Below are 25739 nucleotides of genomic sequence, written 5' to 3'. Positions count from 1 at the left end.
ATGAAATAGAATAGAATAGAATAGAAAATAGAATAGAATATGGAATCAAATAGGATAGAGAATGAAATAATTTGAATAGAGTAGAATAGAATATGGAACAGAATAGAATAGAATATGGAACAGAATAGAACAGAATAGAATAGAATACAACAGAATAGAATATGGAATAGAATAGAACAGAACAGAATAGAATAGAACAGAGAATGAAATAATTGAAATAGAATAGAACAGAATAGACTAGAACAGACGCTTTATTGTCACTTTAAATATACACTAATCATACATTAAAATGAAATTTCATTGCATTCAGCTCTCAAAAAAAATACCATTTTGCATATACCCACATACACACACACACATACAACACAGAGAAACATTATAGTCTAGTTCTAACGTATACATATACATTATGTAGGGGAGGGGAAAGAATCCTGGGGATTGACAAGGCGGTTGGCCTAATGATCAAAGCTGTTGCGGTATCTAGTGGTTCTGCTGTACACAGAGAGCCGTTGTGCTTGGAGGGCAGTGGAAGGGCTGCAGAAGGAGACTTAACACCGGACCCATTCAAGGGTAGAGAGACAGTCCTTGCCAGGTGGCTACTGCTGATCTTCAGTCCTTCTTGCCCCCCAATCTCCCCGCTCTTAGGACCGCATCGACGGCATCACCATCCAGGCTCGCCAGTTTGAAGAGGCCGGGCACTTTGACGCCGACAACATCAAGAAGAAGCAGGAGGCCTTGGTGGCCCGCTACGAAGCCCTGAAGGAACCCATGGTGACCCGCAAGCAGAAACTGGCCGACTCCCTCCTCCTCCAGCAGCTCTTCCGCGACGTGGAAGATGAAGAAACGTGGATCAGAGAGAAGGAGCCCATTGCGGCCTCCACCAACCGAGGTTAGCGCAGGCAGGGCCGCCCCTCTCGGAAGAGCGCAAGTCGCGTTACACGTCCACACACGTGGCTAGTTTTGAGCAGCTAGTCAGTAACGCCACCTAAGGGGAAATACAGGTGGTCCTCGACTTAGCAACAGTTCATTTTGTGACCGAATTCGCAACGGCACTGGAAAAAAAGGGACGGAGGACCGTTTTTCACACTTACGACCGTTGCAGCTTCGTGATTTACGTTCGGATGCTTGGCCACGGGATTGTGTTTATGACGGCTGCAGTGTCCCAGGGGTCACGCGATTGTTTGGCAAGCGAAGCCAACGGGGGGAGCCAGATTCCCTTAACAAACGTGCCAAGGGAAGGTCGTAAAACGGGGCGAGCCCCACTTAAGAAACGTCCCGCTTAGCAACATAACATCTGGGCTCCGTTGTGATCGTTCAGTTGAGGACCCCTTGCATTTGCAAACCGACGGCTCTTCTGTTGAGGGGTTGGATCCATTTTTACTGGAATGGCTGCTGACAATGTCTTTCCCTTCTTGTTGCAGGCAAAGACCTCATTGGGGTCCAGAACCTGCTGAAGAAACACCAAGCTTTGCAAGCGGAGATTGCTGGCCACGAACCCCGCATTAAAGCAGTCACCCAGAAAGGAAATGTCATGATAGAAGAAGGTCAGTCTCTTCCTCTCTTCCTTATCTTATGAGCCGTGATGGCGCAGTGGTTAGAATGCAGCACTGCAGGCTACTTCTGCTGACTGCCAGCCGTTCTGCAGTTTGATCCTGGCCGCCGGTAGGTAGAGTAGAGTAGAGTAGAATAGAGTAGAATAGAATAAATAGAGTAGAGTAGAATAGAGTAAATAGAGTAGAGTAGAATAGAATAAATAGAGTAGAATAGAGTAAATAGAGCAGAGTAGTAGAGTAAATAGAGTAGAATAAACAGAGTAGAATAGAGTAAATAGAGCAGAGTAGAATAGAGTAAATAGAGTAAAGTAGAATAGAATAAATATAGAGTAGAGTAGAATAGAGTAGAATAGAGTAAATAGAGTATAGAATAGTAAATAGAATAGACTAGAGTAGATAGAGTAGAATAAAGTAAATAGTAAATAGAGTAGAGTAGAATAGAGTAAATAGATTAAGTAGAATAGAGTAAATAGAGTAGAGTAGAATAGAGTAAATCGAGTAGAATAGAATATATAGAATAGAGTAGAATACAGTAGAGTAGAGTAGAATAGAGTATAGAATAGAATAGAGTAGACAAGATATATCAGATAGATGAGATAGATTATAGATAGATAAAATAGATTAGATAAAATAGATTATACTGCTGGTTATTTGCCTTCTTTTAGAGAGTCATTGAGGCCACTTGGAAGTTTACCTGTGTCCTCAGGGTCACCTGAGTGGTGCAAATGGGCGTGGAGCCTTCTTAGCTGCAGGATGGTTTCTGCTCTGGGTCCCTTCACTGTTGAAGATGGGCACAAGGCTGTTGGGGATGAATCTGCGTTGTCTGCATCACAACCTGAAGCACAAATGGTTCCTGTAGTCTGCAGTGTTTTCTGGGAATCCGCTCATTTCCATTACAATCACCCCTGCTTTGTCCAGGGAGGCCTCAAGAGAGCCAGGCCCCCTCCTCATTTTACTTAATTTTCTCCTTTGTGGAGAAACTCCGACCAGCCCAGGCTGGTGGGCGAGCACTGTGCCCACCTTCCCACCTCCGCATTTTCCCAGACCAACGTGCTTCTTCTCCCTTAGGACACTTTGCCGCGGAAGATGTGAAAGCCAAACTGAACGACCTCAACCAGAAGTGGGAATCCTTGAAAGGGAAGGCCTCCCAGCGCCGGCAAGATTTGGAAGACTCCCTGCAGGCCCAACAGTACTTTGCCGACGCCAACGAGGCTGAATCTTGGATGAGGGAGAAGGAGCCCATTGTGGGGAGCACGGACTACGGAAAGGACGAGGACTCCGCCGAGGTGTGTTCTTGCACCTGGCTAGGCTTTGTTCCTAGATCCCAGCCATGCCGTACGTGGTGTGACGATCTTGCCTGAGAAGTGTTGTCTGAAATGGTGTAGGGCAGTGATGGCGAACCTTTTAGAGACCGAGTGCCAAAACCGCAACCCAAAACCTACTTATTTATCACAAAGTGCCAGGGGCGCATCAACATTGTGGTGCCCTGGGGGGGGGGGGGGGAGCAGAGAAGCGCCTCTGAGTGCCACGTCTGGCACGCAAAAGCCAGGGGTGCAAAAATGGGCCCCCCGTGCTGCAAGACGCAAACATGGCCCCCGCGTGCACTGTGCCACGCAAGAACGGGGCAGGGCTGGTGAGTATCACACAGGCACTAGCCCTGCCCCATTTGCAGTGCGTGCATGCTTGCGGCTCCATGCGTGCATGCACACATTTAAAATGCTTCCCCCTCCCTTTTCTTGCAGTCCACCAATCGACAGTGGTTGGTGACCTCTGCTCTACCACCTCTACTCCAGCTTGCTAGTCGGCCGCTTTGCCTCCTTTATGCTGGGCGGGGCTCCTGCTCTGGGCAGTGGCGGCAGCCTGATGGACCTGCTGCTGGCAACGGCGGCGCGCATGCCAACAGAGAGGGCTCTTGAGTGCCGCCTCTGGCACGCGTGCCATAAGTTCGCCACCACTGGTGTAGGGTTTCCTGCCTGAGCAGGGGGCTGGACTAGAAGACCTCCACGGTCCTGTCCAACTCTGTTGTTCTATTCTGTTCTAGAAGCAAGCTCTGACTTGGTCCGTATATCACCCCGAGAGAGGGCTAAAGATGAGTTTTTCTTCTCTTTCCAGGCTCTTCTCAAGAAGCACGAAGCGTTGATGTCTGATCTCTCCGCCTACGGCAGCAGCATTCAAGCCCTGAAAGAGCAGGCACAGGCCTGTCGGGTAAGGGGGAAAGGATTTTGATCCAATCTGGGTTAGTCCCCAGGAACCAGAGCTTTTTGTCTTCCGGGATTTTGGAAAGGCACTGGAGCCCATCTTCAGGGCATTTCTCTCCAGCAGAGCGTGTGCCTTGGGCTTTTGTGTTGGTGGTACTTATATGGTACCTGTTGTGTGTGGTTTTTTAGATGTCGATGGGGGTGTTGATGGCTGGTTATTAAGCCCCTGGCTGTTGTTTGGCCTCCTAAGTACTTGATAAGCTGGTGGTAAATCAGACTGAAGGGGGGGGGCTGTTTCCCAGATGTTGATGGCCCTCACAGGCCCCCGAACTGAACTGACCAGTGGCTCTACCTACCAGGAGAAATAAGACACCTATCAAGACCGATTAGTCTTTTCACTTAGATTTTCTCTTTTGCTCCTATCTTGACAATGGGGTGCAGAGGTGGGAGGGATGACAACGGAGAGCCAAGGCCAGGTTGACACAGCTGCTCGAGGGAGAAGTGGACTGTTTCCATAACCAGAAGAAATATTCCTATTGGACAATGGGAACACCCGGTGGGTAGGGGTGGAGGGAGTCTATCGTTTATCTAAGCCAGTGGTTCTCAACCTTTTAATGCCGCGACCCCCCCCAACCGGTCATAAGTCAAGGACTACTCAACCGGTCGTAAGTCGAGGACTACTCAACTGGTGCAGCACCGTTTGCAGACTGGGACTTTTGGCGGGCTCAGCAGGGCAGAGACAGCCTGGACCATTCCTATTGGCTTTGGAAAGCCAATCGAATTAGACTCTATTCAAGAGAGTCTATTCTAGTGGCTTTCAAAAGCCAATAGAATAAAAGGGAGCAGCACAGCTAAGGAAAAGGGGGGAAAAATGGCGGACTGCGTTGTTTGGCGACCCCCGTGAAATGGTCGTTTGACCCCAATGGGGTCCCGACCCACAGGTTGAGAACCGCTGGTCTAAGCAAACATTCAAGTGGGAAAGTTAGAGCTGGTTTTGCTTTCTTCCGTGCCCATGTAAATTTTCAGTAAAGTATTATACTCTTGGTAAAAAATCCGATCCCAGGAGTGTCTTTTCCTGGAAGTGCCAACTGGACAGTTGACCACGCCCATCTTAGGCTGCTGTGGAGTCCAAGCATCCATCCTTAGTCCAAGAATCCAAGGAAGCGTTTCTCTTTTACAGCAACAAGTAGCTCCCACGGACGACGAAACGGGCAAAGAGCTGGTCTTAGCCCTGTACGACTACCAGGAGAAGAGCCCTCGCGAAGTCACCATGAAGAAGGGAGACATTTTGACTCTCCTGAACAGCACCAACAAGGTAAAAAAAAAAACCCTCCAGATCCCGTGAAATTCTGAAAGAGCCATCAAACATCTCAAGACGTTCTTTATTCCCTTTCTCTATCTTTCGCGGCGGGTGACGGCAGCGACCGCGACCTCCTTGGCCTAAAGCCCAGAACAAAACCGATTCCTTTTTTTATTTTTATTTATTCATTCCCTTTTGATTTCTCTCCCCCCCCCTTTTTTTTTTTTTTTTTTGCAGGATTGGTGGAAAGTGGAAGTCAACGACCGTCAGGGTTTTGTGCCGGCTGCGTACGTGAAGAAGCTGGACCCGGCGCAGTCCGCCTCTCGCGAGAACCTCTTGGAAGAACAGAGCAGCATCGCCTTGCGCCAAGAACAGATCGATCACCAGTAAGACTGACCTAACTAGATTAGGAATCAGCCCTAGACACTCGAGACGGATTTAACCTGCTCCCTAGTTTCACCTTTGCCGGCTCTTGCTTTTTTTTCTCTCCCCCCACAATCAGTTGCATCGAAAATCACCCACGTTCCTCTTTTATTTTTTAATCTTTTCCTTCCTAACCTGAGATTCCACTGCTTTTTGTCCATCAGCATATACATATATATATATATATTTTAAAAACCATGCCCTGTTTTCTGTTGATTGAACGGGAACCGAACTGTACAATCAGGCTTCTGTAATCGTCCCACGGTTTTCTTTCTGCTGCTATGATGTCTGTGTATCCCCTTCATCCCCACCCCATCCTCCCCACTTCGACTGTCCTCTTCCGTCCTCTGCCTGCCCCCCCCCAAGTGCTCCTGGGGGCAGAGCCTTTTGTGTTTGTGTCGGACTGCACCTTTCCCTTCCTCCGTTTTTTGTTAATCAGACTAATTTTGCGCATGCTTTTTTTCTGCTGTGCTCCCTCTCTCTTGTCTGTGCAGGACTTTCCTTACTAAGGAGATGGGCAGTGTATCTCTGCGTATGAAACAGGTGGAAGAACTGTGAGTAGGCCTAGCCTTCATTAAAACCACGCTGTCTCCAAACGCTCAGCTGTTGTGTGTCTTTTCTGCCTGTCGGGGGTAGCCCTCTCTTTGGAGTGTTCGACTCAGTGGGCTCTCTCGAATCCAAGGGCTCTTCAAGAAGTGTTTGAAAAAGAAAAAAGAGTAATTCCCATTTGTCATAGGCATTTCTTTGGTGTACAAGAGGGGGAAGAAAAAAAACAACCTTGTTGACGCTGATTCGTTTAAATCTGGGCTAATTTCCCCCAGCCTGATGCTCTCCAGGTGTGCTTCAGGGGGCACAGGTAGTCCTTGACTTACAAGCATACTTGAGCGAAACATTTGTTAAGTAAGTCCGCCCCATCTTATAACCTTCCTTGCTACAAGGGAATCACTGCAGTTACCAACAACCGGTTTTTAAGTCAGTCTGGCTTCCCCATCGACTCGTCGGAAGATTGCAAGGGGGGGGATCATGTGACCCTGGGACATTGCAACGGTCGTAAATAGGAGTCCGTTGCCAAGGGTCTGAATTTTGAATGATGTGACCTTACAGTTGTAAAATGTATGAAAAAATGGTCATGTCGCTTTTTCCCGTGCCGTTGTAATGTCAAAGAACGGTTGTAAATCAAGGATTACCTGTACAGTTTTCCTAGCTTCCCCCGGCCTGGTGCTCTCCAGAGTACAATTCTCCAAATTCCTTTCCACCATTGTAACCTGTCACATCTGGAGCCCATCTGGTTAGGTCGGCGGAGCCCCGAGGAGGCGGCTATACATGGAAGGAGTCTGGAGTTTCAAGGCTGTATCTCTCTCTGTCGAAGTCTACTGCTTGTTGTTGTTGTTATTGGGTCTGCTGTGATTGTAGAGGCTTCTGAGGTAGCGGTTCTCTGCTCGCGGAGCCCTTTGTGCCCCCATCTGTGAGGCCCCAAGCCTCTGGAGATGGGTTGTGACGCTGCCACCCGCTCTGTTGCCCTCTGACCGGGTCCTCTGTCGGCTTCCTCCCCACTGCCCTGCAGATACCACTCCCTCCTGGAACTGGGAGAGAAACGTAAAGACATGTTGGAGAAAAGCTGTAAGAAGTTCATGCTGTTCCGGGAGGCCAACGAGCTGCAGCAGTGGATCAACGAAAAGGAGGCCACCCTGGCCAACGAGGAGATGGGGGCTGACCTGGAGCAGGTGGAGGTGCTGCAGAAGAAGTTTGATGACTTCCAGAAGGTGGGTGCAGAGAGGCACAAAACATGTTCCTTCCCGCCATCTCAGAGGCGGAAACAAGACTGTCAAGATGGAGACCGTCTAGGAGAAGGGTGTCCAACCTTGGTGACTTCAAGATCTCTGAACTTCAATTTCCACAATTCGCCAGCCAGCCACGCCGGGAGTTGAATTCCATAGATCTTAAAGTTGCCAAGGTCCTAGAAGGTCCATCTCAAAGGCTGTTGAGATTTTGGGGCATGTTCTCTTGGGAGCAGCCAACTAATTTAAGACAAGCTTCCTTTAAAAGCTGTAGCAGTGACTCCTAGACAAGTTAACAGCGCCAAGTAGCATTTTGAGGGAGTAACCCGGTTCTCAGTATACACATTAAACCCAAGCTGTAATTAAGAAATCACATTATTCATTGGCTCTCTCATCCTGGAGACCCTCAACTCTTCTGTGAGATGGGCTCGTCTTCTCTTGTTTTGAGGGTGGCGTACCTCTCGCTTGCTGAATTCTCACCCATTGAGTATTTTATCCTCCACGCAGGATCTGAAAGCAAACGAGTCCCGTCTGAAGGACATCAACAGGGTGGCAAATGACTTGGAGTCAGAAGGTCTCATCGCTGAAGAGGTCCAAGCAGTGCAACAGCAGGTATGCTCAGATTCCTTGGCGTCTCCTGTCCAGTATTTGCTAATAGTTTTAGGCAGGATTTTAGGCAGGTCCAACCAAGTGCTTCTCAGATGGAATGAACTCAACTCTCACCATTCTTTTCACTTAAGCCATTCTGCCTAATATTATTGTCCAACACCCAGTTGAAGAAATATGGTTTAGATCAGAGTTCTAAGTTCTGGGGGGGGGGGAAGGAGATGGTTCCCCATGAGCAGCTGACAAGCGCACGCAGCTCAATTTGCACAAGCGGGCACATGCTTTCCCTCTGCGCAAGTGGGATGCACGCGTGTTCGCCCGCCATCTCCGTGATCCGGTTGTGGACAGTTCACGACACAATAATGGGCCAGAGGTTGGGGCCTCCTCGTTTAGTTGCTCTTGAAAATGCATCCAGTAGCTTTTATGCATGTTTTATGCATGGACTTTTCTGGATCTACGTAATCTCAGAAAAATCACCTTGCGCTATTTCTGGTGTACTTTTCTCCAGAGATCTCATCCAACCTGCTAACTAGCAGGTCTTCATTTTAGATTCTTAAGGTACAGTCTCTGGGTCTTCCTATCTGGAAAAAAAAAAAATCAGAAATCCATGACTTCTTCACGTTTCAGTGGAATCCTCCATAAAAACACAGGTAGCACTAAATTATCACATTAATCTTGGACCCCACATAGAAGCTTTAGACTGGAAAGTGGATTTCCTTAATTTTTTTACCACCTCTGACTTGCAGGCATGTTAAATTTCCTGTCTTTTCCGTTGCGTCAGTGCAGTTATTGGAAGCACTGGGGTAACCCGTTTGCTTTTAGGAATTTCAAAGAAATTGAATTACAGTTGATTTTTTTTCCCCCTTCCCATTGGCTCTTTTCACTGTTTTTAGAAAAAAATGTTTCTTTTTTTAAAAATAGTACGGCTTATCTCATTTTTTGAACTGGATGGCGAGCTTCTGATTTTCTATGGAATGTTTAGATTCTTCCATTCAGAAATAATTGTTTATGTCTTTTCCTTTCTTTTTTTTTTTCAGGAAGTCTATGGAATGATGCCACGGGTAAGCATCTCCTGAAACATGCTTTTGAAAGGGGGGGAAATTGGGGTCTGGAAAAACAAAAAGGGGAAGAAAAAGAGAGATTGATCTGAAGAATCCTTCCCCTTAAACTCATCTTTCTACACACTGTCATTACATGTTCAAAATACAAAAAGGTGAATCAGCACAACCTCACTTGCATTTATTTGGAAATCCATGGGAACCAGCCTCTGTTATGTCCCCAGCAAAAGAGAAAAAAAGGAGGGTTTTTTCCCCCTCTTGCATAATTAAGTCTAAATATTCAAAGAGGCACCTTCTATTGGGTGAGCTCTGAAATTCTTTTTTTTTTTTTCCCTGATAATTCATTCGAACAGGATGAAGCTGATTCCAAGACTGCATCTCCTTGGAAGGTAAATTTCCTTTGAGAATAACTCTTAACTGGGGTGGGGCCTAGAAAGGGAACAGGGAACATGTCTCTATGTACTGTTTTTGTGCCGTTAATGCGACTGGGTTTTAATCATTCTTGTTTTTCAATTCCTCTTCTGTCTCCAGTCTGCACGGATGATGGTACACACAGTAGCCACATTCAACTCCATCAAGGTAAGGATCCGCTCCATCCCTGAATCTGAAGGGACACCGTTAAAAAAAAACCTTCAACCTTTCACATTCCATCCTCTTTAAAAACTTACACAGCGTGCCTGGCTGAGGAATTCTGGGAGTTGAAGTCCACAAGTTATAAAAGGGCCAAGTTTGAAGACCCCTGGATTAAGGCATCATTCCTTTAAAAGACCTTGCAAAGGGCATTGCGGCGTGTTTTGGGTTGATACACCCCCTTCTTTATTTCTCGTGTTCTCCAGGAGCTGAACGAGCGCTGGCGATCTCTACAACAGCTGGCAGAAGAGAGGAGCCAGCTGTTGGGAAGTGCCCATGAGGTCCAGCGGTTCCACAGGTGAGGAGAGCTGCTGCTGCTGCTCTTATCCTGCATCCCATCATAACTGGATCTGTTGCCAAGCCGGAATTGAAAGGCCATGATTGGTCCAGTTGAGTTTGGATGAAAGGATTTTGCTTTTGATGTTCGTGCATATAGGTTGGCTATCCAGTCATCTGCCAAAGGGCTGGATAATATCAGAGCTTTTTTTTTTTCAAATTTATATTATTGGATTATAAAATAAAATACAAACATATAATTAGTAGGACCCAGTGGGGAGGGAAAAGAGAAGGAGAAGTGAGAGGGAGGAGGGGAATAGTTCCAATTTTTTTTTTCTAAAGAAGAAAAATTTCTGGTTTCGTCTTTATCTTGACTTCAAGAATTTTCTGTATTAAAATCCTACTCCGATATTTCTTTGCTTCATGGCATGTCCACCATAAGTGATAAAACATTAACATTTCCAGCATTTTATTTGAAATAGCTTTATACATTCTCAATAACTTAACTGGTGTTAAATTTAACAGTGGTACATCATCTTATAGATTTTTTCTTTTAAATTATCACTCACTGTGAATTTTTAAACTTTTCGTCCACATATTCTCCCATTGTTCCAGCATCACATGCTGTCCAAAGTTCCTTGCCCACTGAATCATACGTGTGTTTTACATCTTCATTTTCCAAATCCAGTTTCAATACCATTTTATAAACCTTAGCTCTTATTGATATTCTTGTGGCCTTCCAGAGATGCCGACGAGACCAAGGAATGGATCGAAGAAAAGAACCAGGCCCTCAACACCGACAACTACGGGCATGACTTGGCAAGCGTGCAGGCCCTCCAGCGCAAGCATGAAGGCTTTGAGAGAGATCTGGCAGCTCTTGGAGACAAGGTAGAAGGGGAGAGTAGAAAAACCTCTCTTTTGGGGGGCCAAAAATATTCCATCCTTCCTGATCTTCTTCTTGTCATGGTTCCGACAGATGAAACTCTTCAAAGAACTTTGAGGCATTGTTTACCTTAAGGAATCTTTATTCGAGTAGCGTAGCAAAACCAAAATCTGAATTCCCCTCCCCTGAGCACATAGTATCAAAGTACAATTCTCTCTTCTAATGAACAGTCGTAAATCACATTCTCCAATTAGTTTGAAATGCAGGCTTTCCCTCCTGTTCTCCAGACCCGCCATTTCTTATCATCTCTTATTTCAAAAAACCTTGGTTCTCACCCTAGTTACAATACTGTTATGTCTAACTAACTCCCATGCACAGTCCTCCTCCTTCCCCCCCCAACAGTATCATTTAATTCCAACTCTTAATTCTAAGAGTAAAACATAAAAAAGGAAAATGGCTGCTTCTCCATACATAGTCAAAGCAAAAACATCCAATGTTAGCAGTGTTGACATTCCTCCCATTTCTCTCTCTCTCTCTCTCTGCTTCAGGTCAACTCTTTGGGAGAAACTGCGGAGCGGCTGATCCAGTCCCACCCCGAATCCTCGGAAGATCTCCAGGAAAAATGCACAGAACTGAACCAGGCTTGGAACAGCTTGGGGAAACGGGCCAACCAGCGCAAGGAGAAACTGGGCGAGTCCCACGACCTGCAGCGCTTCCTGAGTGACTTCAGGTGGGTTTTAGCTTTGGGGGCAAAAGGTCAGGACCGCTATCCCTACCTCCCCTCAGAGACCTGCTGATGTAACCGGGTTGCTCTCTTTCCCCAGGGACCTCATGTCTTGGATCAACGGCATCCGAGGCCTCGTATCCTCCGATGAGCTGGCCAAGGACGTGACAGGAGCAGAAGCTTTGTTGGAGAGACACCAAGTACGTGAAGGTTCCCTGCAGGGCAGAGACCCCAGACCCGCTTTTAAAGCTGTGCTAGGATAGTTGAGGTCCATTTTCTGCAGCTTCTTGCATGACCCTCAGATTAGTCTCCCGTTTCTTTGCTTTTTATTCCGTCCTTTCACTGAGGAATTCATGGGAGCAACTAGATCCCTCTCCAGTCCTAGGAGAGTGGCCAGAAATTGCCCAGTTCTGGTGGGGACAGATTTGGTCAAAAACTATAAGGTTTTCTTTCCTGCCTGAGCAGGGGTTGGACTAGAAGACCTCCAATGTCCCTTCCAATTCTTCTGTTCTGTTCTATTTTCTGTTCTGTTCTATTTTCTATTCTATTCTATTCTGTTGTATTCTATTCTGTTCTGTTTTATTCTGTTGTGTTCTGATCTGTTTGATTCCTATTCTGTTCTGTTCGATTCCTAGTCTAGTCTAGTCTAGTCTATTCCCTATTCTATTCTATTCTATTCTATTCTATTCTATTCTATTCTATTCTATTCTATTCTCCATTCTATTCTCCATTCTATTCTATTCTATATTCTATTCCATTCCATTCCATATTCTATTCTATTCTATTTTATTCTATTCCATTCCATTCCATTCTGTTCTGTTCTGTTCTATTCTGTTCTATTCTCCATTCCATTCCATTCTTATTATTCTATTCTGTTCTGTTCTATATTCCATTCCATTCCATTTTCTATTCTATTCCATTCCATTCCATTCCATTCTTATTATTCTATTCTATTCCATTCCATTCCATTCCATTCTTATTATTCTATTCTATTCTATTTTATTCTATTCTATTCTATTCCTGTTCTATTCTATTCTATTCCATTCCATATTCTATTCTATTCTGTTCTGTTCTATTTTATTCTGTTCTGTTCTGTTCTGGATATTCTTAGAGGTCTTTGGGCATTAGCATCCAAAACATGTCTCTCTAAACGGTTTCTATGGCTGCAGATAGGTCTCTTTGGAGGAGCTAGGAAGCCAGGAATTTGCCCCCCAGGTTCTCGGCACCTCTCCCCCAGGTCCAAGCACCTGCCTACCCACCGCTGACCTTCCAGTGAAGATCTTCCGTCGCTTCCCCACCCAAGCCCTTGCATCCCACTCTCTTTCAGGAGCACCGCACCGAAATTGACGCCAGAGCTGGCACCTTCCAGGCATTCGAGCAGTTCGGGCAGCAGCTCCTGGCCTGCGGCCACTACGCCAGCCCTGAGATCAAGGAGAAGCTGGACATCCTCAACCAGGAACGCACGGACCTGGAAAACGCCTGGGTCCAACGCCGCATGATGTTGGAGCAGTGTCTGGAATTACAGGTACGCCCATTGGGCGAAAAATCCAACCCTTCCCCACCCCCCCCAAGTGTGTTCACAATTAAAAATGACAATAAAGGTTATCTTAATCTTAATATTTTGGGGGGGGTTTATTCTTTGAAAATGTTTCACTTCCCATCCATGAAGCTTCTTCAGTTCTGAAGCTTCTTGAATGAGAAGCGAAACGTTCCCCCAAAAATAAACAAAGTCCACCTGTCCTTTTGAAAAACACCTTTGACCTGGAAGGTTGAGAATCTCCATAGACCTTTTAGCTCCCACCCTTGTTCGGGGCACGAGAGGAGAAGCCTGGCCACCACACGGGATTGACCCACCGCCCTGGGGCTGAAATGGGCACCTGTCAGTCAGGTTTCACCGACGTGCTTCTTTACCCCTTCTCCTTAGCTCTTCCACAGGGACTGCGAGCAGGCGGAGAACTGGATGGCTGCACGGGAGGCCTTTTTGAACACCGAAGATAAAGGGGATTCTCTGGATAGCGTGGAGGCCCTGATCAAGAAGCACGAAGACTTCGACAAGGCCATCAACGTCCAGGTGGGGCTGCTTTGGAAGCCGTCACAAACGCAGAAATAATTACAAGCAGTTTGTCAACGGTTCTCAGTGGGTTTTTTTAAATTAGTTTATCAAAATATAAAATACAGAAACGCAAAGAAAAATGAAGATGATGGGAAAATAAAGGGGACGAGGAAAAGGTGTAGCCTAAAGGCAAAAAAAAACAGAAAAAGCATTGGCTTCCCTTCCTTTTGGTGTAGTAGAATAAGGCGGTAACAGGAAACCTCAACTTTTTACTTTTACATAATGGAATAGAATATAGAATGGAATGGAATGGAATGGAATAGAATAGAATAGAATAGAATAGAATAGAATAGAATAGAATAGAATAGAATAGAATAGAATAGAATAGAATAGAATATAGAAAATGGAATAGAATAGAATAGAATAGAATAGAATAGAATAGAATAGAATAGAATAGAATATAGAAAATGGAATAGAATGGAATAGAATAGAATAGAATAGAATAGAATAGAATAGATACAGAAAATGGAATGGAATGGAATAGAATAGGAAAGAGAATAGAATGGAATAGAATAGAATAGATATAGAAAATGGAATGGAATAGAATAGGAAAGAATAGAATGGAATGGAATAGAATAGAATAGAATTATAGAAAATGGAATAGAATAGATATAGAAAAAGGAACGGAATAGAATAGGAAAGAAATAGAATGGAATGGAATGGAATAGAATAGGAAAGAATAGAATAGAATAGAATAAGACGGGATCTTGGAGGTCTTCTAGTCCAGCCCCCTGCTCAAGCAGCAGAACCTATACCGTCTCAGACAGGTGAATGTCCTCTAGTCTCTTCCTAAAAACCTCCAGTGATGGAGCACCCACGATTTCTGGAGGCAAGCTCTTCCACTGGTTAATTGTCCTCACTGTCAGGAAGTTTCTCCTTAATTCCAGGTTGCTATTCCTGGGACAACATGTTTATCTAATCAGCAAAACCCAAAACCTTGGTGTTGTTTTTTTCCACCTTACGTACCAAAAGCGGTTTCCAAGCAGAAACAAAATTAATTACCTTCTTTTCTTTAATCAAAGCAGTCAATTTAGCCATCTCTGTTAACTAATTAACAAGCAGTTTGTCACTGTTCAAACTGCAAGGTGGCTGTCAAGTTTTTGTCCCAGGCAATGGGAGAACAACAGGGATTCCTTTTCACCGTCCAAGCTTTTGCTCCGGTTTTCCGTTACTATCTATATTTCCCCGAAAATAAGATTGGGTCTTATATTAATTTTTGCTCCAAAAGACGCATTAGGACTTCTTTTCCAGTTAGGTCTTATTTTCTGGGAAATACGGTACTAAATGCATCCATCTGGCTGACAATCTTAACTGGGTCTTATTTTTGTGCTGGGGCTTATATTACGAGCATCCTGAGAAGTCACGCTACACCTTCTTTTCCGGTTGGGTCTTATTTTCAGGGAAAGAAGGTGTGACCTTCTTCCCACATGTCAATTTTAATTTTGATTTAGGAGGAAAAGATTGCTGCTCTCCAGTCTTTTGCCGACCAGCTGATTGCCGGCGACAATTACGCTAAAGGGGTCATTGCCACCAGACGCCACGAGGTGCTGGACAGGTGAGTGGTTCCTGTGAAGGGTCCTGGATCGTTCACCCGGCCCCTTGGTTTGTTTGCAAATTCTCCCTGATATGGTGTGCGTGTGTATAGTACCGTATATGCCGGCGTATAAGACGACTTCCGCAAGTGCTAAACACGGCGCCAAAGACGGGTGTCGTCTTATACGCTGAGTTGTCTTATACGCTGGCATATACGGTAAGTGTTTTCAGGTGAAACCGGTCTAATAGAACACCTGGTCTACTATTATGATTACACATATTACACATATATGTGTGTATATATATATATATATATATATATATATATATATATATATATATATATATATATATATATATATATGTATGTATGTACGTGTGTATATACATATATATACATACATACATATACACACACACATAAATTTTTTATAATCACAAATGCTTAATATTTTATCAGCAACATTTTGTCTGGGTCCCAACATTTAACTTACTAATACATGTTAAGTTCTTTTCTCTCACCTCGTTTTTCTAGCCATTGATAAAAGGTATCCCGTGTTCTAATGCAGGGGTCTTCAAACTTTGCCCTTTTATGACTTGTGGACTTCAACTCCCAGAATCCCTCAGCCAGCATGGACCATATAAGCCAAGGGTCTTCAAACTTGGCCCTTTGATGACTTGTGGACTTCAACTCCCAGGGATTCTGGGAGTTGAAGTCCACAAGTCATCAAAGGGTCAAGTTTGAAGACCCCTGTTCTAAAGTATACTGAATCTTCCTTCTCTTTCATTTTCCATGTCAATCTATCCATTTCTGCACAATCTAAAAAAAATTTTTTAATCAACTCTTCCTCCGTTGGTAAATCTTCATTTTTTTGCACCGCGCTTCGCTTTGTAGGTGGCGTCGGCTGAAAGCTCAGATGATCGAAAAGCGATCCAAGCTGGGAGAATCCCAGACCCTGCAGCAGTTCAGCCGAGACGTGGACGAAATTGAGGCCTGGATTAGCGAGAAGCTCCAGACAGCGAGCGACGAATCCTACAAAGATCCTACCAATATCCAGGTGAGCCTGATGGGACCCACAAACAGGCAGACGGGTGGCTGGTGGCCGGCCAGGGAAGAAAATGTGCAATTATTATGCAATTGCATTTTCTTTCCCATTGTAAATTAAGAGTACTGGCTGCTGATTGAGTAAAATGGAGATAATAATCATAACCAAATTGTTAGGTCAAAGAATGTAGCTTCTGTGTTCACGTCACTTCTAAATTATTCGATACGTTTTTAAAACCAGGAACTTGCTACAGACGTTCCCCGACTTACAGCGGTTCATTTAGTGACCGCTCAGAGTTACAACAACACTGAAAAAGAGCGACTTAGGACCGTTTTTCACACACCCGTCGCAGCGTCCCCATGGTCACGTGATCAAAATTCGGACGCTCGGCCACCGACTCACATTTATGACGGTAGCTGTGTCCCCGGGGGTCAGATGTGATCCCTTTTGCGGAAGCCACTTAACCGTGTGACTAACGCCTGCAATGATTCACTCAACGTCTGTGGCGAGAAAGCTTGTAAAATGGGGCAAAACTCATTTAGCAAACGTCCCGCTTAGCAGCAGAAAGGCTGGGACTCACTCGTGGCCATAAGGCGAGGACTACCTGTATGAACAGGTAATCTTTTAAGACTTTTGAGTAATTTTTCTCAGCACCGTAGCGACTTTCAACGGTTGCTCAACGGATGAGTTGAGAACTGCCTGTTCCTGGAATTAATCTAAAAAATTAAGAGTAGCAAAACTTTCCTTACGTTGTTAAGTGCTAAAATATTTGGGCTCGGGAAATACCAGATGGGATCCTATTAGAACTGCCAAAAAGGCCAACACAGTGCTAGGCTGCATTAACAGAGGGATAGAATCAAGATCACGTGAAGTATTAATACCATTCTTCAATGCCTTGGTAAGGCCACACTTGGAATACTGCATCCAGTTTTGGTCACCACGATGTAAAAAAGATGTTGAGACTCTAGAAAGAGTACAGAGAAGAGCAACAAAGATGATTAGGGGACTGGAGGCTAAAACATATAAGGAACGGTTGCGAGAATTGGGTATGTCTAGTTTAACGAAGAGAAGGACCAGGGGGGACATGATAGCAGTATTCCAATATCTCAGGGGCTGCCATAAAGAAGAGGGAATCAAGCTATTTTCCAAAGCACCTGAAGGTAGGACAAGAAGCAACGGGTGGAAACTAATCAAGGAGAGGAGCAACCTAGAACTAAGGAGAAACTTCCTGACAGGGAGAACAATTAATCAGTGGAACAGCTTGCCTCCAGAAGCAGTAAATGCTCCAACACTGGAAGTTTTTAAGAAGAGACTGGACAGCCATTTGTCCAAAATGGTGTAGGGTTTCCTGCCTGAGCAGGGGGTTGGACTCGATGACCTCCAAGGTCCCTTCCAACTTTACTACTATTACAAGGTTCCAGTCCAATGATTCAAAGACCATTATATGTTATCCTTATCAGCCCCGTCAGCTCTGGATTCTGGATTTCCCATCAACTTGAGATGTCCCTCCATACTTGCCCTTCTCTTCCAGGAATCAGCCTTCGGGCTAGGTCCCCAATGCTGATAATTTCCCCTGTGTTTTCTGGAGGAGGAGGATTGTGTGAACTTTTTCTTTTCCAAACCAACTTTTTCACACACCCTGAAACCTAAAATGCCTGGTCTGGTTTCCCCTAGGACCAAGGTTAACAGTCCTGGCTTTAGATAATCCGGTTTTCAAGGCCTTTTGCTCTCTCCTACCAAGTCATATCTTCCCTTTTGCCAGAAATTAAATCTGCTTTTTTTTCCCTTCTTTTTAAAGTCATCTCAGCAACTCAAAATTTAAAGTACTGTAGCTCTTCCTGGCTCAGCAGAGGTTGGCACTGATGTGTTCTTCTCTCTCTCCCATCTGTTTTTTTTGTTTTTGTTTTAATATAGCTTTCCAAACTCTTGGTAAGTTCAAACAGCCTGGCTTGATTTGGCTTCTTCATTTGTGTTGAAGTCTACGTTTCATCCACTCACCTGCTCGTTCGTTCGATCATTCTTCCGTCGTCGTCGTTGTTTTTGTTTTAACAACTCACTCGGTGATTGCTTTTTTTTTTTTTTTGCTTACCGTTGTGGTTCCCCTCCTTGACATGGATTGTCTTGTCTTTTTGGTTCTTGTTAAGTGCCTCTTCCCCCATTAACCTGTGCACTTTTCAGCATGACCTGCTTGAATTTGCCTGCACCCCCATAAATATATACATATGTATATGTGTGTATGTATATATATGTGTTTTTATATATATGTATGTATATATATGTTTTCTGAGGTTTTTGCGGGTGTTTGTATGTAGGTCTTTGTTTATTCGGGTTTTCTCCCGCGTAAAATTGGAAGTGTCTTGGCGACGTTTCGACAAAGTCCCATTCGTCATCTTCAGGCTGGTGTTTTCGGCTTCGTGCTTCTAGGAGCAATGTGTGGTCTTAGCTGTTTCTTCCTGGCAGTTAAAAGGAAGCGGTTTTGGTACACCGGAACCCTTCTGACTGGTGGCACTACAATTCCCCTCATCCTTGGGATGTCATGAGCTCCAGAGTCCATGTGCCTCAGCCCCTGGCGGCCCCAAGAGTTTCAGCAACCCCTTGAGAGTGAATTTCCGCCCGTCCTTGAGCAGGCAGCAACCCCGTGATGCTTCCTCTTTCAGGAAGATCGAGTGGATTTAATTTAATTGCTTTAAATAACCTTCTGCTCATCCTATTGGTCCTCCCCATCTCTCAAAACCCTTCAAGGAGCCATCCTCCAGTTGTTTTAACAGCTGCTCTTCTGCCACCTCCAGAGTAAGCATCAGAAGCACCAGGCCTTCGAAGCCGAGCTCCACGCCAACGCGGACCGAATCCGCGGCGTCATCGATGTCGGAAATTCCCTCATTGACCGGGGCGCTTGCGCTGGCAGCGAAGAGGCCGTGAAGGTAGGTGTTCTACTCCCTCTTTCTTGCGTTTGCCCACCGGGAGTAAAATTGCACGCCGCTTATTAAATTTCCTACTGCACGGAGCAATAAGAAGGATACGAGGAGAGCCTCTTTCAAGAAAAGGTGATTTTTATGCCCTAAGTTTCCCCCAATTTCACGCCCTCCAGATTTCTCTGCCCTTCTGGAGCGCTGCAAAAAGACCGTCCTTGTTTCTTCTCTTTAAAAAGTAGAAATCGGAGGAAACCACAGGGGCAGTTGGCCCAGCCAGCTCTCTCAGGAGAACGGGGAGAATTTGGGTGGTCACGTTGTGGAAAAAACCACAATACTTACATCAGAAGACAAGACCACGAAGGGTTGGAGAAAACAGGCTTTATTTGTGCACAATGGTTCCGAGCATTCGCATGACAAATTCTGAACCCTGAGTTACTCCCAGGGTGTCATTTTTATACAGCTTGCTGCCCACGCTTAACCTAATGGATGATTCCTTATCTACCTTTAACACACTAAAAGAGAGAAGTTCATATCTTGAGACAATACACATAGGAAAAAGGGAAGTTTATACAATGTGCAGAAAACCACAATCCCCTACGCGTGTAATATCTTACACCATTTGTGACTTTCGGTTGGCACTTCTTGTAAAAATGTTTTCTTCATAGAATTGCACACCGGTCATCACACTCAGCCAGTTTATAGTATTGGTTAATGCTTTCAAAACATCACCTCTATTAATTAAAATATAATTCAAAAGTACTTTATCATTTCTCTTAATGGCAATTTTCATCTACCTCAGTCAGAAAATAGCTCAGCAGAGAAGTTGGCACTGCCAGGAAAGTCAGTTTCCAGTTTTCTTCTGCCAGCGGTCAGCAGCAGCTGATTACCACGCTCCCTTTTCTTCCCCGTGGATGTGACACATTTTATCTTAGGAATATATCACAAATATAGGTTATGCATACAGAGGGCCTGTAAAACAACCATCCTTAGCCTTTTCACGAATTCACTAGGAAACTCATGTTGCTGGAATGTATGTACGACTGATAAGGAAAGATTCTGAGTGCGTGTATCAACCAATTCAATTTATTATAGCCAAAGGCCACCCGTAGAGTGCGTGTATGATTGATTTGGGGTTAGGGATACCAGCCTAGCTGGCCAGCAATACTTTACAGCAACTTGAGTAGCCTTGCTGGGACGTAGCTTACTGCAGTAAGTTAAACTTTGAAATTAGACAAGCCTGTGCACAAATACAAAGGAACTGATTTAAGTTCAACCGCACGCTTGCCTCGCTTTTTGCCCGAATAACACAAGAATAAAAAAACTCTTGGAAAAAAAGTTGACTCAAGTTTTATGACCTGGATAAAGCTGCCAGGCTCCTTGCTTGGAGCAGATTCCAGGGAGCGTGAAGGGAAAGGTTCGTTTCGTTGTCTCACCCTGAGCCTGGATTCCCTTTTCTTGGCAGACTCGCTTGGCGGCCTTGGCTGATCAGTGGGAGTTCCTGGTGCAGAAATCGGCAGAGAAGAGCCAGAAGCTGAAGGAAGCCAACAAGCAGCAGAATTTCAACACTGGAATCAAGGATTTTGATTTCTGGCTGTCTGAGGTAGCTCCCTTTCCTTCTGGGGGGGGGGTCTCTGGAGAGTCACCTTTGAATATTTGAAACCCACAGTTGTCCTGGAGGAACGTGGGGATCCACCTTCAACTTGTTGGGCTTCTTGCAGGTGGAAGCTCTCCTTGCATCCGAAGATTATGGGAAAGACCTGGCCTCGGTGAACAATCTCCTGAAGAAGCACCAGCTGCTGGAAGCCGACATCTCTGCCCATGAGGTGGGAATCCCTAAAGGATTTAATACGTTCTCGATCTTAAAATGACACCCGCTTGATTAACCATCGATTAACCACAGCCTAAGGGGGAGTCTGTTCCAGGGCAGAGATCTGATTTTCCGTTGAAAGTTGGAGCTGGTCAGGGCAGAATTAAATGTCTGCTTCTAGTGAAAAGAAAGACTACGGGCGATATGATAGCAGTTTTCCAATATTTGAGGGGCTGCCCCAAAGAAGAGGGAGTCAAGCTATTTTCCAAAGCGCCTGAAGGCAGGACAAGAAACAATGGATGGAAACTGATCAAGGAGAGAAGCAACCTGGAATTAAGGAGAGATTTCCTGACAGTGAGGACAATTAATCAGCGGAACGGGTTGCCTTCAATAGTTGTGGGTGCTCCATCACTGGAAGTTTCCAAGAAAAAAAAAAGGACTTTTGTCTGGAACGGTCTAGGGCAGTGGTTCTCAACCTGTGGGTCGGGACCCCATTTGGGGTCGAACGACCATTTCACGGGGGTTGCCAAACAATGCAGTCCGCCATTTTTTCCCCCTTTTCCTTAGCTGTGCTACTCCCTTTTATTCTGTTGGCTTTTGAAAGCCAATAGAATAGACTCTCTTGAATAGAGTCTAATTCTATTGGCTTTCCAAAGCCAATAGGAATTGTCCAGGCTGCCCTGCTGAGCCCGCCAAAAGTCCCATTCTGCAAACGGGGCTGCACCAGTTGAGTAGTCCTCGACTTACGACCGGTTGAGTAGTCCTCGACTTACAACCGGTTGGGGGTCGCGGCATTAAAAAGGTTGAGAACCACTGGTCTAGGGTCTACCACTGGAGCAGAGGGTTGGACCAGAAGACCTCCAAGGTCCCTTCCAACTCTGGTTAATTCTGTCATTCCTTCCTGGAACGCTCCCCCTCATGTCTTGGGCGGTGGTCCTCTTTTCTGTCCGTGTTTAGGATCGCCTGAAGGACCTCAACGGCCAAGCCGATAGCCTGATGACCAGCAGCGCGTTCGACACCACCCAAGTCAAGGACAAACGCGACACCATCAACGGGCGTTTTCAGCGGATCAAGAACATGGCGGCCGGCCGGCGGGCGAAGCTGAACGAGTCCCACCGTTTGCACCAGTTCTTCCGAGATATGGATGATGAGGAGTCCTGGATCAAGTACGGACTTGGCCACGTAGAGAATCTGAATCCCCGCGGGGGGACCTTCCGTTGACTTCTTTCCTTTCCCCCCCTTTTCATACTCAGAGAGAAGAAGTTGCTGGTTAGCTCGGAGGACTACGGAAGGGACCTCACTGGGGTGCAGAATCTGAGGAAGAAACACAAACGCCTGGAAGCCGAGCTAGCGGCCCACGAACCTACCATCCAGGTAAAGAAGTGGTGGTGATGGGAGGCTTTGAAAGCAGGGCAAGGAGAGCGAATTCCATCTGGGAACGAAAATGTTATCTAAAGTCACTGCGTGGTGAGTTGGGGAGCTGTGTAAATTTGAGGGAAGGAAAGGAAGGAAGGAAGGAAGGAAAGAAGGAAGATGAAGAGGGAGGTTTTGAAAGCAGGGCAAGGAGAGCAAATTCCATCTGGGAATGAAAATGTTATCTAAAGTCACTGCGTGGTGAGTTGGGTAGCTGTGTAAATTTGAGGGAAGGAAGGAAGACGAGAGGAAGGAAAGGAAGGAATGAAGGAAGGAAAGGAAGATGAGAGAGGAAGGAAGACAGGAAGGAAGGAAAACAAGGGAAGGAAGGAAGAGGGAGGGAGGAAAGGAAGGAAGGAAGATGAGGGAGGGAGGAAAAGAAGGAAGGAAGGAAGGAAGGAAGGAAGGAAGGAAGGAAGGAAGGAAGGAAGGAAGGAAGGAAGGAAGGAAGGAAGGAAGTCAGCCTAGAGCCTAGCCCTGGCTTGATAATCTGTTCCACTTCGTAAAACTGGAAATTTTAGACATCCTTGGGATGGGGGAAACAGGAATTTTATCTTGGAGGACAGAAATAAAATAATTGGACCAAAGTTTGTGCTGGGTGAAGATATCCCATTCAGACCTTGCCTTTTGCAAGTGCTACCCAGACCACTTGAACCTCATTCTTAACGAATCCTGGTTGATCCTCTTTTGTTTGGCTTTTAAAGCCCTTACGATCTTCAGCCAAGTCGCTCACGAAGGTGCTGCTTCTTTAGAAAGCATTTCGCCGTCTTAAAATGGAGAAAATTTAAACCTGGAAGCGAGCATTCAGCCCAGGGCGGGGTGGTGGAGGAGGTGGATTGACTCTGCTTAGCCCTGGCCCAAGGTGCGATTATTGTTTCTGACAGGGTGTGTTGGACACCGGCAAGAAGCTGTCCGATGACAACACAATCGGGAAAGATGAAATCCAGCAGCGATTGGCTCAGTTTGTGGAGCACTGGCAAGAGCTGAAGCGGCTGGCCGCGGCACGGTAAGGACCCCGATGTGGGGCGACCCACCTTGAACCAGACCCCGAATCGCCCCACGGCAGAATTTGGAAGGCAAGAAGCAGCAAAGGAAGGACCAGCAAGCCTCACCGTCTTCAAAAAAACAACCATGAGCCAAAAAGGCCTCTTTGGACAGACGGGCTTGAAGACGTATCTGTTCATTTCCCCTGCCTTCTTCTCTTCCAGCGGTCAGCGGCTTGAGGAGTCTCTCGAATATCAACAGTTCGTGGCCAACGTGGAGGAAGAAGAGTCCTGGATTAACGAGAAGATGACTCTGGTGGCCAGTGAGGACTACGGAGACACCCTCGCAGCCATACAGGTGAGCAAGGAAGGCCGGGGTAGCCCCAGGTGAGTGTCATGTAGCGGTGGGATTGTGGATTTGTAGGGTGCTTGGAGTTGGACTAGATGACCTACAAGGTCCCTTCCAACTCTATTGTGATTGATTGATTGTTTATTCTGTTCTATTCTATTCTATTCTGCATTCTGCATTATATTCTATATTCCAGTCTAGTCTAGTCTATTCTATATTCCATTCTGCATTCTATTCTATTTCTGTTCTATTCTATATTCTGTTCTATTTCATATTCTATTCTATTCCACATTCTATTCTATTCTACTCTAACTCTACTCTATTCTACTCTACTCTACTCTAATTCCATATTCCATATTCCATTCTGCATTCTATTCCTATTCTATTCTATTTCTATTCTATTCCACATTCTATTCTATTCTACTCTACTCTATTCTATTCTATTTCCATATTCCATATTTCATTCTGCATTCTATTCTATTCTATTCTATTATTCTATTCTATTTCTATTCTATTCCATATTCTATTCTATTCTAATTCCATTCTGCATTCTATTCTATTCCATTATTCTATTCTATTCTATTTCATTCTATTCCATATTCTATTCTATTCTATTCCACATTCTACTCTACTCTACTCTAATTCCATATTCCATTCTGCATTCTATTCTATCTACTATTTCTATTCTATTCTATTCCTTATTGTATTCTGTTCCTTATTCTATTCCTATTCCTATCCTACCCTACTCAAATGCAGACTCACAGAACGTAAGAGTTTTATCCATAGAGGAGAATAAAGAGAATAAATATAAATAAATAAAACTACTGATAAATAAATAAAACGGAGAGTCTTCTGTACGTCAGCCTGGACTCTCAGAGAGAAGGCCCCTGTAAATGCTATGAACAGATACAGATAGTCCTTGACCTACAACAGTTCATTTAGTGACGATTCAAAATTACAACGGCCCTGGGGGGAAAAAAAAGAGACTCACGTCTGTTTTTCAGTTACGACCATTGCAGCATCCCCACGATCACGCGATCAAAATTCAGACCCTTGGCAATTGACACGTATTTACAACAGTCCCAGTATCCCGGGATCACGTGATTCCCCTTTGGTGACCTTCTGACAATCAAAGTCCATGCGGAAGCCAGAGTCACTTGACTAACTTAATGGCAGTGATTCACTTAACAACTGTGGCAAGAAAGTTTGTAAAATAGAGCAAAAGTCACTTAACAGATGTCTCGCTTAACCTAAACGTTGGGCTCGGCTGTGTTCGTAAGTTGAGGACTTCCTATATAAATGCAATGAATGGATAGATGAAAGGTTGACAGTTCCACCTCGCCCTTCTTGAAGACGTGCAGGGACACCTAGCTGGTTTTCTCTGCATGCTGGAACCCTGCAGAAGAGGCCACGATACCCAGCTTGCCCGTGGTGGCCTTGTCTACCGGTGCTCAACCCTGGATGGTTCAGTCTTGGTCACTTCCTTCCATCCTCTCTTTGCAGGGCCTGCTGAAGAAACACGAAGCGTTTGAGACGGATTTCACCGTGCACAAGGACCGGGTGAACGACGTCTGTGCCAACGGCGAGGACCTGATCCAGAAGGTGAGAGGGACTCAGCAGGCCCTTGGTGGACTCACTCTCCCTGCTTCTTGCGGGCCAAGATCAGGGCAAAGGCTGTGTGGCAGTCGCTCCTGACAAGATCAGAGGGGACGCTTGTGGCTGGAAGCTTCCCGCTTAAAAGATGTTACCTCGTTGGGGAATGAAATATCTCCAAGAAAAAGAACCAGGCTCAGAGAACCCCAAGCACCCCGCAGTACTCCTCCTTCTCCCCTTCTCCTTCTCCACTCCTCTTCCTCTTTCACGCCACACACCCCACTCCCTTAATAATAATAATAATAATAGTAAAGTTGGAAGGGAACTTGGAGGTCATCTAGTCCAACCCCCTGCTCAGGCAGGAAACCCTACACCATTTCGGACAAATGGCTGTCCAGTCTCTTCTTAAAAACCTCCTGTGTTGGAGCATTCACCACTTCTGGAGGCAGGTTGTTCCACTGGTGAATTGTTCTAACTGTCAGGAAGTTTCTCCTTAGTTCCAGGTTGCTTCTCTCCTTGACTAGTTTCCATCCGTTGCTTCTTGTCCTGCCTTCAGGTGCT

The 25739-nt window shown here is 45.3% G+C and overlaps 1 protein-coding gene across 8 annotated transcripts in view; it reads left to right on the top strand.

Moving 5' to 3' along the window:
* SPTAN1 (spectrin alpha, non-erythrocytic 1) overlaps window positions 1–25739 on the top strand; it is a 61655-nt gene that overhangs the window by 20760 nt on the left and 15156 nt on the right. For 3 of the 8 annotated variants that reach the window (XM_039321573.1, XM_039321571.1, XM_039321575.1), the window contains exons 17-45: window positions 646–889; window positions 1422–1544; window positions 2622–2839; window positions 3666–3758; window positions 4932–5066; window positions 5289–5437; window positions 5969–6028; window positions 7039–7237; window positions 7760–7864; window positions 8896–8919; window positions 9270–9305; window positions 9448–9495; window positions 9753–9844; window positions 10566–10710; window positions 11254–11435; window positions 11530–11629; window positions 12757–12954; window positions 13354–13500; window positions 14994–15097; window positions 15971–16133; window positions 18036–18050; window positions 18911–19042; window positions 20496–20633; window positions 20752–20856; window positions 21798–22006; window positions 22094–22214; window positions 23138–23259; window positions 23462–23594; window positions 25089–25187. In XM_039321573.1, the coding sequence (XP_039177507.1) occupies window positions 646–889; window positions 1422–1544; window positions 2622–2839; window positions 3666–3758; window positions 4932–5066; window positions 5289–5437; window positions 5969–6028; window positions 7039–7237; window positions 7760–7864; window positions 8896–8919; window positions 9270–9305; window positions 9448–9495; window positions 9753–9844; window positions 10566–10710; window positions 11254–11435; window positions 11530–11629; window positions 12757–12954; window positions 13354–13500; window positions 14994–15097; window positions 15971–16133; window positions 18036–18050; window positions 18911–19042; window positions 20496–20633; window positions 20752–20856; window positions 21798–22006; window positions 22094–22214; window positions 23138–23259; window positions 23462–23594; window positions 25089–25187 (3639 nt within the window). The remainder of the gene's footprint in view (window positions 1–645; window positions 890–1421; window positions 1545–2621; window positions 2840–3665; window positions 3759–4931; window positions 5067–5288; window positions 5438–5968; window positions 6029–7038; window positions 7238–7759; window positions 7865–8895; window positions 8920–9269; window positions 9306–9447; window positions 9496–9752; window positions 9845–10565; window positions 10711–11253; window positions 11436–11529; window positions 11630–12756; window positions 12955–13353; window positions 13501–14993; window positions 15098–15970; window positions 16134–18035; window positions 18051–18910; window positions 19043–20495; window positions 20634–20751; window positions 20857–21797; window positions 22007–22093; window positions 22215–23137; window positions 23260–23461; window positions 23595–25088; window positions 25188–25739) is intronic. The other 5 variants (XM_039321577.1, XM_039321574.1, XM_039321576.1 and 2 more) reach the window with 3 other exon arrangements.

This window comes from Crotalus tigris, unplaced genomic scaffold (assembly GCF_016545835.1).
Source record: "Crotalus tigris isolate CLP2741 ecotype Arizona unplaced genomic scaffold, ASM1654583v1 scf7180000023746.1698619, whole genome shotgun sequence".
NCBI classification, from domain to species: domain Eukaryota; kingdom Metazoa; phylum Chordata; class Lepidosauria; order Squamata; family Viperidae; genus Crotalus; species Crotalus tigris.
The sequence above is the reverse complement of the archived record's forward strand: the minus strand, read 5'-3'. Positions and strand labels throughout refer to the sequence as shown.